Source organism: Protopterus annectens, chromosome 9.part0 (genome assembly GCF_019279795.1).
Source record: "Protopterus annectens isolate FY-2018-M chromosome 9.part0, PAN1.0, whole genome shotgun sequence".
Classification (NCBI taxonomy): Eukaryota; Metazoa; Chordata; order Ceratodontiformes; family Protopteridae; genus Protopterus; species Protopterus annectens.
Window position 1 is genome coordinate 176,424,609 of NC_056743.1, and position 13,033 is coordinate 176,437,641.

The following is a 13,033-nucleotide window of genomic DNA, read 5'->3' on the forward strand; positions in this document are numbered from 1 at the left end:
AACATAAAGCACTTTTGTAGCTTACATTTTGAAGACAATGAGCTCCTGAACATTTCCGGTTTTTCCATGATGTACAAAGATCAAAGGCAGAAGTGCAGAAAGGAAAGTGGAACAGAGGCAAGGCAAAGCCTCCTAGTCTTGCAATTGGAAATAGGAATCACACTGTCTGAGGGTGCACATGCTTCCATATACAGGAGCTTCACTAGAAAATAGTGGATTAAAGTTAAGAAAAGATATCTCAGTCATTCAGCAACTGAGGACTCCTAATATCAGATCTAGATCTGATGTTAACTAGCTTCTAATATGGGAAATGGTTCATATTAAAAATACACAATGAACTGTTTTCTTACGTTTAGCTTCCATTTTCATCTGCTAAGCAGGATTTATAAACTGGTTACCATATCTGCTTTACCAAATGTAATTCTTTGGTTCTGTTTCCAGTTTGAATGCTTTCCTTGCTTTCCATATGAATCTCAGTTTTTTGCAGGGTGCTCATATTTTCTCCTGCATCCTAAAGACATGCAAGCCTCAAAATTGTGTATGCATACATTTTATATATAATTGTGTGTTTCTGTGTTTGTGTGTGTGTGTGTGTGTGTATGTGTGTATATATATACACACATACACACACACATTTTTACAAGTGTTGCTTGAGTATTGCAATATAACTCATCGAGCAAAAATGATGGAAACAAACTACCAAAAAACACAAAACTTAAAAAAAGACTTTTTATTTACGTGTCTCTCTCTCTCACACACACACACACACACAAATGCGTGCACGTGCCCAGTGATGGGATGCTATCACATCAAGCAATAATTATCTGATTTTAGACAGTCAGTAGTTGAAAATGGGTTCAGCACCTGTAGGACCCTGACTAGAAAAAAAGCTAGTTTTAGAAAACAAATGCATGCATAGTTAATATTACAAAACTGTAGAGTCTCCCATATTACATTACTAGGTAGCTATGCTCTCTTCATTTAAATAAAGAGTTGAGAAAAACAAGTTAAATATATTGCTGTTAAACACTATGTTTTGAAGAATTATACTTATTCCTAATTTATCAACCACACAAAAAGACTAAAGTGTTTCATATCTGTCTAGAAATGTATTTATTTTGTTTGTTGAAAAAAAACATATTAGAAAAACAGGAATAATTACAACAAAATAATGGCACCAGCCACATACCTACCAATATTTTTTACCAAGGTGCTACATTCAATGCCTCTTCAGCCGTTATACTGCCTTCTGTGACATGATCAACAATAGAAAGAAAGTTTGTTCTCCCTCTAACTTTATTGATATTTATAATTAGCACAAATGACTGTGGACACTCACAGGATGTTTTAAGTTTGCAAATGTAAAAGTTTTAGTACAGACTGTTTATACTGCGACACACTGCTTTCAGTTTCTCCAAGATTTTTAAGTGCTACTATAGAATTCTTGTAATCCTCTATCACATCAGATTTAACAAGCTCTTCATGGGTCACTGTGGGACTGTTATCAGCTGCCCTCATTCTCTGAAGTGTCTCCAAAACATTTTTCTCTGATGCACTGTTCTCCCAAATGTACTCTTCCATATCAGCTTCTGTCTTTTCACTTTCCCATGGTTCTGTTTTCTGAATAGATGAAAACATAAAAGCCATTTCAATATATGACAAAATACAGAATTTAAACAAGTTTACATTTTTATGTGCTATACAGGATAATCTGCAGAATATCTACACTGATAAATTATCAATGCAAAAGTTCTAAATTGGCATGCAGTGGTGTTAAACAGCAGGTTTTATCTATTTAGCGGACATTTGTGTAACTCTCCCAAAATAGAAATATTATCAGTAACAGAGAGAAAAAAACAGGCAAACACAAATGTGTACAACATTGTAATTTTTGCTAGGTTCAGTGATCAATAAGAAAATATGATAAAAAATGGCACTTCACACACAACAGCAGTCAGGTAACCTTAGAAGTTACTAGCTCACCCACGGCCATATTAACTGAAAAGTACAATATAAAGGTTCAGAAAAACATTCTAGACCTTGAAGCTTGTTGGTGAATATTAAAGGGTTGAGCTTTTTGGGTGAAAAATGGGAATTAGGCTATTTAACAGAGGTAAGTATTAGATTACTTCCACTACTCTAATTTCTGTTTAATACTTGTGCAGTGTTAAGAGCATTTTCTGCTAACCTGAATAAATTTTCCTTTTAAACACAGCTACCATCATAACAAAAAGCTGCAACAACAGTTCCTTTACAATAAATGCAACAGTTACAAACAAGCAGCTGGTGTTTTAAATATATCCTTAAAAGGAATGCAAAGCAATGTGGCATATTTTCCTGGGGAAAATATATTCTGCCTCTTGCTACACACTGCTATCACACATGCTGAATTACTGTTTTCCACCGTCTAGAATATGCTTCGACTTCACAGGTAACAATCTAAAAGTAGTAGTTTTAAGATACTGAGCATGCTATCTTTGTTTGTTATAATGGATAATTAGCCCGGTATATTTCTGAAGCTATAGTCTGCAAATAATCTTATGATGGGAAGCAAGTAAGAAAGCCCTCTTAACTCCTGTATTTTTTCTTTGGTCTTCAGACTGATATAACTGACAAAATAACAGATTCAGAGCTTTGTATAAAGAGTTTTTGTACAATTAGCTAGACCAGAAAGAGTTTTTGTACAATTAGCTAGACCAGAAAGAAGCTCATGCCTAACAGGGAGGGTGTTATCAGGGAAATAATGGATGACCCAGGGGTATTATGAGGACTGATGCCAAAGGCGGATAGTCTGGCCACCTCTGGAAGGGCTGTTATTTCTCTCATAATGCCCATTCTGCAGAACACTGTTGCTCTTACATAATGGGTTACTTGTTAAATTGTTTTGTACTTATTAGTATGCATTTTTTTTTAATTTCTGATGTTAAACAGTTCCACTGCCTAATGCTTCAACTTTGCTATAGAATATGTACATTTTGTTGGAGGAGGTATGCAAGCATTCAATATCCACACACATCACAAAAATGAACCTAGCAATTACACTACTTCCCCGACTGAGTATATTTCAGATACAATGCTGTGTTTAAAAGAATAGATGAAAAAAACCCCAAAAACAAAAAGTAAGGCATTGCAACCACCACTCCCATGTCTGTAAGCTGTCCCTAATATTGGATGGTCTCTCAAAAGTGATTTTCTTGTAAAATATTGAAGATTTCTGTTAATCAATGAAGCTAGAAATTATAGTTTCATACTTCCTATTGTTCAGAAAATACAGGTTATTCTATTTAAATATCGAACTTTCCCCTGGACCTCATTGGCTTTATCTGAAATTCTTGACCAAAGTTGTTGAGAGGTATGTCTGCTGTCTCTCACTATCATTTCATCCCACACTCTACAATTCTAATCATTTATGTGAATGTGAGTGTACTCTCGCTCGGACACAGACACAAAACAGATTTAAACCATTTGTCTTTGAAGGTGCTGCTGAACAAAACTGATGTGGTAGCTCTAGCTGACAAGCGGTAAGTCTATGATATCAATTAATTACAGTTTTTCTAGATATTGGTCAACTGTATTCTCACCCATTGGAGGGTTCTGTTCTTTTGTAGAAATTTAATTTGTTTTCTTGGTTACTTGTTTCTTTTGTTTACTTTTTCTTATACTTGCTAATTAACAAAACCACATTTAGTGAGTGTATAAAAAAGGCAGCTTTTTTTTCAGGTTGAGCTTCTAGGCAGCTTAATATGCTGCCATAGAACATTTGACTTGTGTTTTTACTGGTTAGCATCTGTATATCAATACCCTGTTGGAGAACATCTGTTCTCCAACATGGTATTAGTGTATGTTTCACCCATTATCTAAGATACTGTATTTTATTTATCTTTTGTTGACCGGCTTAGTCCCAACTAGGATAGTAGCCTCTTTTCAGGTGAGACCCGAGGCAGTATTTATGCTACTAGGGGAAATTTGGCCAGGGCATCAGGGAACTTCCCCTGCTCTTCTTGTATGGGGACATGCTTTCTGGATGCACCTCTTGCTTTCGTTCTGAGTGTACTTTCCCTACTCTTCTTGTATAGGGACACGCTTTCTGGATGCACCTCTTGCTTCCGTTCTGAGTGTGAAGGTGGCTCAGACAAGCAGGGAGGCAATAGCAAGTGATGAAATGAGCAATGGAGGTGTTAACTGCTGATGAAACTAGAGATGTTACATTAAATAATAATGTGGTGGATAGGAGCAAGGAAGTTTTGAAAGAAGAGTTGCCTTGCAAAAAGTGAAATGGCATAGTTGTGGATCAGAATAGGCAGTCTAGCCTTTTCAACAGGTGGAAGCTAGAAGAAAGGACAACTTATCTATATGTGGTATGGAAGAGATATTTCAGCAAAATCTTTTCAATGAAGAGGCAGCAAAGCAAAATTGTGTTGTAACAACCTTTCAGTCCAGAGAATTGTGAGATGATTATCTGAAGGAGATGACAGACCACAGCGAACTGGGGAGAGAAAGAGCGGCATTTAATAGAGAAACTAAAAAGAGAATTTTGGTACAATTTAGAATAGAAACTGAAAAAGAGTAATTAAATGACTATTTCAAGACTATATGTAAAGAAGTTATGGACACAACAAAACTATATGAATATCAAGGTTTATGGACTTGGGGACTGGGAATGAGGGGGTTATTTTGAAAATGGAAAATGATAATGTACACGTTCCAAGTGCGACAAATATGGATGGTAACAGAGGCTTTGTTAAATATAGAGGGCAGCCAAAAACATACTTTTTTGTGGAAAAGATACTCATCTGATTAGTGATTGTGACAAATGAAACTGTTTCATTGGCAGTAACCAGGGCATGAAGCTAAAAATGTGATATGAAATGTAAAAAATGTGGAAAAACTGGACATACATGGGAGCATTGTGAAGAATATGTAGAAGTTATAGAAAGTACAGTTTTGTACCTACCATAAATGTAGATGTTAGAGTGCTAATACAGCTGCAGTCATAACAGATGGGTTCTCCTGCCGTCAAGCGGGTCCTTGGTTGGCTGAATTCCAAAGTCTAGGTCCGACGTCGGTTGTCGTCACTTCTTCCCTGACGTCAGTGCGACAGGGGTATAAAAGAACCAGCCGACGCCATTTTCTTCAGTTTTTCTTGCCCCAGATGTCAGGTGCCCCCAGAAGGAAGGCAATAAATAAATTTGTGTAATAAAGCAATGCCATATAATCAAAATACAGTAGTGCAAGCAAATACATCAAGAATGAATACCCCAATCAGGCCTGTCCCAAGAGGGGAAGGAGGGAGGGAAACCTGGACTGCAGCTGTATTAGCACTCGAACATCTACATTTATGGTAGGTACAAAACTGTACTATGTTCATCGTGTATACAGCTGCAGTCATAACAGATGGGTAGAATCCCAAAGCTAAGAAAAGGGTGGTAGGCACTAGGTGGAACTAGGAGGAGCCAGGATGCCCTGCAAGACTGCAGTGGCAAAGCCCGCTCTAGATTTAGAGTATAATGGAAGGTGGTAGTGCTTGGAGAAGGTATGCACAGAACTCCAAGTGGCTGCTTCCAAAATATCTTTGGTAGGAACTCCTCTGAGAAAAGCTGCAGAGGTAGCCGTGGCCCTTGTGGAGTGAGATCTGATGCCTGTAGGTACAGTTTTGCCATGAAAGGAATAGCAAAAGCGTATGCAGTGGGCTATCCATTTTGAGATTGTCTGTTTGGGAATTGGCTTTCCTTGAGCTCCTATAGCATAGGACACAAAGAGCTGTTCTGATTTTCTGAAAGGCTTTGTTCTGCCCAAATAATAACGCAGTTGTCTGTGGATGTCCAAGGAATGTAGTAATCTCTCCCCTCTGTTTTGAGGATTAGGATAAAAGATAGGTAAGTGTATAGCCTGATTCAAAGCTACCCTGGATACCACTTTTGGCATAAAGGACGGGTTGGTTCGTAAGGAAACTCTGTCCTGATGGAAGATGATAAAAGGCTGCACAGCCATGAGTGCTTGTAGTTCCGATACCCTACGAGCTGAGGTAATAGCCAGAAGGAAAGCTGTTTTCCAGGACAAATATTGCAAATCTGATGAGGCAGCTGGCTCAAAAGGAGGCAAGGTCAGCTTTTCTAGAATTAAATTGAGATCCCAAGCAGGTATTGGTTGTTTCCTTGGGGGTTTTAGACTCTTAGCCCCTCTGAGGAACTGTCTTAAGAGGGGGTGAGAGAATAAGGGTGGATCAGTGTTGTATTCTGCAGAAATCACTGAGGCATGGATTTTGACGGAGGAGAATGAAAGTCCACTGCTTAGCAGCTCAGCTAGATACTGTAATATTTGAGGTAAATTCAGTTTTCCAGGATCCTGGCCCTTTTTCTCATTCCAGACACAAAACCGTTTCCATTTTGCGGAGTAAGCTTTTCTAGTAGACGGCCTTCTGGCCTCCAAAATGACATCCTGGACCTCCTTGGAGAGTAGGGTCTGTTGTGATGCTAAGGAATCTTCCATGCGGCTAGATTGAGTGTTTTTAGCTGACTGTGAAGAGTTTTGAAGCTGTGCTGAGTCAGAAGAAGAGGCATTAGAGGCAGGGTCCATGGTGGGGAATGCGTCAGGCTCCTCAGGAGTGGGTACCAGTGTTGTCTTGGCCAGTCTGGAGCAATGAGAATCATCTTTGGTCTGTCTGCTCTGGTTTTTAATAGAACTTTGGGCAGCAGAGGAAGAGGTGGGAAGGCATAAACTGTCATTGATGTCCAACTGAAAGAGAGAGCGTCCACTCTCCAGGCCTTTGGATGAAAAATCCTTGAGCAGAATTTTGTCAATTGGTGATTTTTGTGGCAGGCAAAGAGATCTATGTCTGGCCTTCCCCATGCTTGAATTATCTCTATAAAAACTTGAGGATGCAACTTCCATTCGTGTGGATCTGTCATATTTCTGCTTAGGTTGTCTGCCAGCGTGTTTTCCTTGCCTGGCAAGTACTGTGCTTGTAGTTCGATTTGTAAGTCCAGGGCTATGTTCCAAAGTGACATGGCCAGCCTGCATAGGGGGTATGAATGGGTTCCTCCCTGTTTGTTTATGTACCACATTACTGTGGTGTTGTCCGTCCTTATCAATAGTTGACCTGGTTGCAGAAGGTCGTTGAAAGCTATAATAGCATTTATTACTGCTAGCACTTCCTTTTGATTGATGTGAAGGTGCTTTTCTTTTTGGGACCATTTGCCTTGAATGCACCGATCTGTCATGTGCACCCCCCAGGCGTAGTCCGAGGCGTCTGTTGTGATGACTTGATTTGCTTGAGGCTTGCTGAATGGGAGACCTGTGTTTGTTTGGCATGCTTGAGCCCACCACAGAAATTCCTTTTGAAGACATGGAATTAGTGGTATTATTGTTTCCAAACTGTGGCGGTGTTGAGACCATAGGTTTTTCAGGTACCACTGAAGTTTCCTCATATGCAGCTTTGCACATGGGATTAGTAAGATGCAAGATGCCATGAATCCCAGAGCCTGCAGGATTTTTCTTGCAGTCAGCCTGGTGCATTTTGCTAAAGTTCTGAAGTACTGAGTTAGTTGCCCCTGCTTCTCTGGCATGAGGTAGGCCATCTGGGTGTTTGTGTCCAAGTTGGCACCCAGGAAAATTATTTTCCGAGAGGGTATTAGCCTTGATTTCTTTTTGTTGACTGTGTATCCCAGAGAATTCAACATTATTACATAAGCCAGATGTTTCAGAAGAATGTGCTTGCTGTCCGTTTGGATCAGGCAATCGTCCAAATAGGGGTATATTTGTATCCCTTGAAGTCTGCAGTAGGCAATTACTGATGCCAGGCATTTTGTGAATACTCTGGACGCAGTAGATAAGCCAAAGGGCAATGCAGAGAATTGATAATGGGTTGAACCTGCAAGAAATCTGAGGTATCTTCTGCAATTTTGTCTGATTGGGACATGCAGGTATGCCTCCTTGAGGTCCAATGTTACCAGCCAAGACTCCTTGCCCAGCATGGGAAGAAGCTGCTGTAGAGTGAGCATCTTGAATTTTGGTAAGAGTAGAAATGTGTTTAGGATGGATAGGTCCAAAATAGGTCTCCAATCTTTTCCCTTCCTTGGTACCAGGAATAGTCTGGAATAAAAACCTTGACCTTGTTAGATGTAGGTACCTCTTGAATAGCTCTCATGTCTATGAGATCTGAAATTTGTCTTTGTGCCTCTGCCCTTTGATTGTGTGGCAGGTTTGGCATGCCTCTCATTTTTGGAAGGGTGTGAAAGTGGAATCTGTAGCCTCTGTTTATAATGTCCAGGATCCATTTGTCTTTTGTGACAATATGCCAGTTTTTTGAAAATAATGCCAGTTTTCCGCCTAAGGGTGCTGCCATTTGAGTCTTGCTTGGCATGCAAAGGGGAAAGTCATTGGGCTTGCTTTCTGAATGGTTGCGAGTTATCCTCACCACCTCTTTGTGTAGGAGCATGCCATTGTCTGCCTCTAAACGATCCTTGGGATTGCCCTCTGCCCCTCGGGTGCCTGTATCTACCTCTTTGGGGTCTGTCCGTGGCTGGAAAGGACCAATTTTTGGAAGGCCAATTTCCACTGAAACGTGGGGGTTGTACCTGTAGAAAATCTTTCACTGTTTGCATTGATTTAGCCTTTTCCTCCATTTTCCTTAATACCTCCTCAGCATTAGCACCAAATAATACATCCTTTTGTAGAGGGGCATCTAGTAATTTAGCTTTGACATGATCTGGTAAGGTTTGTTCCTTGAGCCAGGCATGTCTACGTATGACTGATCCTGTAACAGCAGCTCTACATGAGGCCTCTAGAGCATCAAAACCACATTGTAAGGTATGTTTACCCACTTGTTCTGCACTATGCATCAAATCCTGCAACTCCTTCAAGTCTGGTTGTTCAGGTTGTGACATTTTACTTCTCAATTGTGATAACAGAAACTGTTGGTACATTAGCATATGGAACTGACAGTTTAATGCCCTCATGGTTAAGGTGGCCGAGGTATATACCTTTTTTCCCCACCTTTCTAAGGATCTGGAATCTCTCTTGGAAGGTAATGGATTTTTAGCAGTGGAGGCCTTAATTCCCTTGGGGCCCTGTGAGATAGTTTCTGGGTCAGCAGCATGGCTTTTGTATAGAAACTGGTGTGAGTCAGGAACCCTGTAGTACCTGTCAGGCTTGACTGGGGCTGGAGGTAGAGAATCTGGGTTAAGGCAGGCCTCCTAGTACACATCATCTAGTATGTCCAAGACAGGAGGTATAGCCAGAGGCCTGTGCTGAGGTAGCAAGAGAAATTCCCTAAGCCTTTTCTTGGAATCTGAATAATCTTGGCCTTCCCAGTGGAAGTGTTCCCTTAAGGTATGCAAAGTTTCCCCAAATGAGTAATCCTCTGGGGGGGATACAGAGGGAATGGACTCCTCTGCATCAGAGTCTTCAAAAGGGGAGTAAGAATGTTCCTGTTCATCAGAGTGTTCTGATATAATGGAGCCCTGATCAGAGGAGGGGGATTCTTCCTCCACTCTGGGCCTTTTGTCCGGGGAGGGTTGGGAACCCCTGATAAGAGTAATTAAATCCTCAGCCATTTTAAGCATCTGTTTTTTTAGGCATGGGGCCTGGAGATGGGCCCTGTGTAGCTTTTCTCTTAGAATGCATGGCTGCTTTAGACTTAGTGAAAGCCTTGATGGAAAAAGAAGAGGAAGGTCTGAAGACACCTTGAGAGGAGGTAGACCTGTCCACATTTTGAGATTCACCGCCAAGAGTGGCTTCGGTATCTGTAGTCGGGGTGTGGGCCGAGGAGCCTGCGACCTCGGGCACAGGAGACACCGCCAATGAAGTGTCGCCGGTAGTCAGGGGCTGCGTAGGCGCCTTGCTGCGAACCGGACCACCTGTAGTTGGCTTTGGCGTGGTGTCGGTAGAGGCCGCGGACCTCGTGCGTCGGTCCTTATCTTTGCACTTTTTAGACAAAACTTGAGTCGGAGTATCCGACGACATAATATAGTTAAATTTTTTGCCAAAATAATGCTGGGCGAACTCCGCCCGACACTTAATGGTGCGTTTGTTGAATGTAGCACAAAAGCGACAGACCGAGACGTCGTGGTCTGGGCCTAAACAAGGAATACAGAGGGAATGGAAATCCTTATGTGGTATTTGCTTCCCACATGAAATACAATTATTAACTTTGTCTGACATCGGTCTGAGGCAAGAAAAGTTTCCCCAATGGGGTACTTAGCTTTCAAGAAGACTTCGGTTGCAAAATTTTCGTAATTTCAGGAGCTGGCCGACCGGCTTTTGCGAACTGCTTCTGCTTCGGGCACCGCATGGCAAGAAAGACTGAAGAAAATGGCGTTGGCTGGTTCTTTTATACCCCTGTCACACTGATGTCAGGGAAGAAGCGACGACAACCGACGCCGGACCAAGACTTTGGAATTCGGCCGACCGAGCACCCACCTGACGGCAGGAGAACCCATCTGTGATGACTGCAGCTGTATGCACGATGAACATCAAGAACTTACACAGGATTCTGTACATGACATGGATAGGAATATAGAAAAGGAAAAAGAAGAACAGATTACTATACAAGACAACAATGGAAAGATGAAATAAAGGGAGGAGAAGAAGGGGGTGCTTGATAAGAGTGAAGCAGAATATGTAAATTGCCAGATAGCAAGGGGAAAGAAAAATTCTATAGGAAAAAGGGTGAAAGATGAAAAGGAAGTTTAAGAGAGTAACTGTGAAAGAAAATGGAAATGGGTGATAATAATAATCTTATTTTAAAAGAAGGCTGAAAATCTTAGCATTAAATGTTAATAGCATAAAGAATATTAAAAGAAGATTAGGCATATCAGAATGGTGTGTTTCACTTGATACACATATAATTATATTAGAAGGATTGAGAATATTGACAGAAGAAGAAAAATTTAAAAATGAAATGTTATGGGGTGGAAATATTATATAGAATGCAGGCAAAGATATATGTTCAAGAATAGATGCATTATATCAGGAAAATATTAAAATATTAGATTTTCCAATAGCAGACTTGGGAAGAACAACATTGATAAATTTTAAGGTGGAATATAGATGTTTACAGAATTACTGCAATATATGCTTAGATTGCAAAGAAGGAAAGCGAGATAATGTTTACAAAATTTCTAAATTATGTAGGAGTTAATATGGATATAATATTAGCAGTGGATTTTAATTGCAATCTAAGAAACAGAAGGAAAAAAAGTAGTGATGTTAGATGATTGTATATGACATAATGAAAAGTAGAAAGTTATATATATGGAATAACAATCATTGAACTTACAGAAAAAATAAGATAAAAATAGAAATTGTTTATTTTTTAGTATCCAAGAATTATGCAGAAAGGGATAAAAAGGATAGGCTTCTCGGATCATGTAGTCATAGGAATAGAAGTACAGGAGAAAGAAGGATACATAAGAATAGGTAAAGGTGTTAAGAGATTTAATAAAAATGATTTAGATAAAGCAGATAAGAAAGAGATCAATACATTATGGAAATATCATATAGATAACAGAATGTTCTACGAAAATTGGATGAGTTGGAGGAGAAGTATAAAAAGTGTTTTCTGGAGTGTCAAGCTGGGAAAAGAAGGACAGATAAGTTAAAATATAAGCAGTTGAGTAAGGAAGTGTTTAGAGAAATAAGACCTTGTATGAGAAAGAAATGAAATACATGATATAAATCAGGAGAAAATTAAGAAACTGTTATATAAACATACTTTTTACAAGGAAGAAAAGAAGAGGTGGTGCCATATTTGAATAAATTAGTACAAGAAAATAAGAGAATTACAGAATAATGAAGAAAGAAAGAGTACACAAAACAGAATACTTGAGGTAATTAGGAAGTATATGGAGCATACGTTTGAAAAGAGAGATAAAAGTGAAACCAAAATGGACAGTTAAAAAAACTAAGTAAGAAAGATTATGACAGCTTGGATTGAAATATAAATATGGAAGAATTAAATGGAATACTAAAATAATTTAACTTGGAAGTAGCTACGGGAATAGTGGGTATTGAGTATCATATGTATAAGATATGGAAGACTGGCAAAAAGTGTATTTTTTGGTAGTATTAAATGAATGGATAAAGACAGGTCTGGCAGATAGAGTGATATGCACTGGGATTATGAAATTTATATGGAAAAAAGGAGAAAAAGATGATATAAGAAACTGGAGACCAATAGTGCTGAATAACACAAATTATAAGATATTTATGAGAATAATAGCTAAAAGCTGAGTAAAGGAACACTCCAGATGCAGACTTTCCAGAGTCAAACTTTAATATATAAAAACCACCGGCCAGAAAACAATCCAAACAGCGAAGCAAGCCCAAACATACAAACGCTCCTCTAAGCAACTGCGTTTTCATCTATAATGATACAGACTTCATCAGACACCTTTTCAATGTGGAACAGCAAGGGACATGGACTTAAGACTCAAAATGAACACCTTTTTCATGCTTAGGTACACTTGAGAAGAAGAAAAAAAGACCTCTGCAACATAATTAGGTTATTTTAAAGAAACACATTTTTAAGTTTTACAAACCCCAAAGAATTACCTTTCTTGTATTTCATTACCATTATCTATCTGTACAAAGGTTTATGATGAAGTTGCATTTGCTTAAGGATCGTTTATGTGCTCGCTTCACTGTCTGGATCATTTTTTTTCGCTGGTGGTTTTTAAACATTAAAGTTTGGCTCTTTGGAAAGCCTGCATCTGGAGGGTTCCTTTACTCAAGTTCTGGTGACACACTGAACACTCTTTCCTTGTCTTTTGAATAATAGCTAAAAGATTAACAAGTAAAGTAGATAAACTGCTTGAATATACAACTTTTGGTAGAAAGGGGAAATGATGTCAGGATTTATTATGGATAATAAAAGAAGTAATAGATTATGTTATAAATAAAAAGGTGGAAACCAAAGTTATGATAAGAGATTTCAGTAAAGCAGTTGACAGAATACAATATACATATTTATAGGATATTTTAGCGGCTTATAAGTGAAAGGACATAAAAATAATTAGTTTGGTATATGAAAAAA

The 13,033-nt window shown here is 39.1% G+C and overlaps 1 protein-coding gene across 2 annotated transcripts in view; it reads right to left on the reverse strand.

Moving 5' to 3' along the window:
- Positions 1-1,089: 1,089 nt before the first annotated feature.
- Positions 1,090-13,033, reverse strand: part of MRPS35 (mitochondrial ribosomal protein S35) — a 556,289-nt gene continuing 544,345 nt past the window's right edge. Inside the window, exon 8 of one of the 2 annotated variants that reach the window (XM_044082715.1) lies at positions 1,090-1,620. In XM_044082715.1, coding sequence (XP_043938650.1) covers positions 1,348-1,620 — 273 coding nt within the window. In that variant the 3' untranslated portion in view covers positions 1,090-1,347. The remainder of the gene's footprint in view (positions 1,621-13,033) is intronic. The other variant, XM_044082717.1, reaches the window with a different exon arrangement.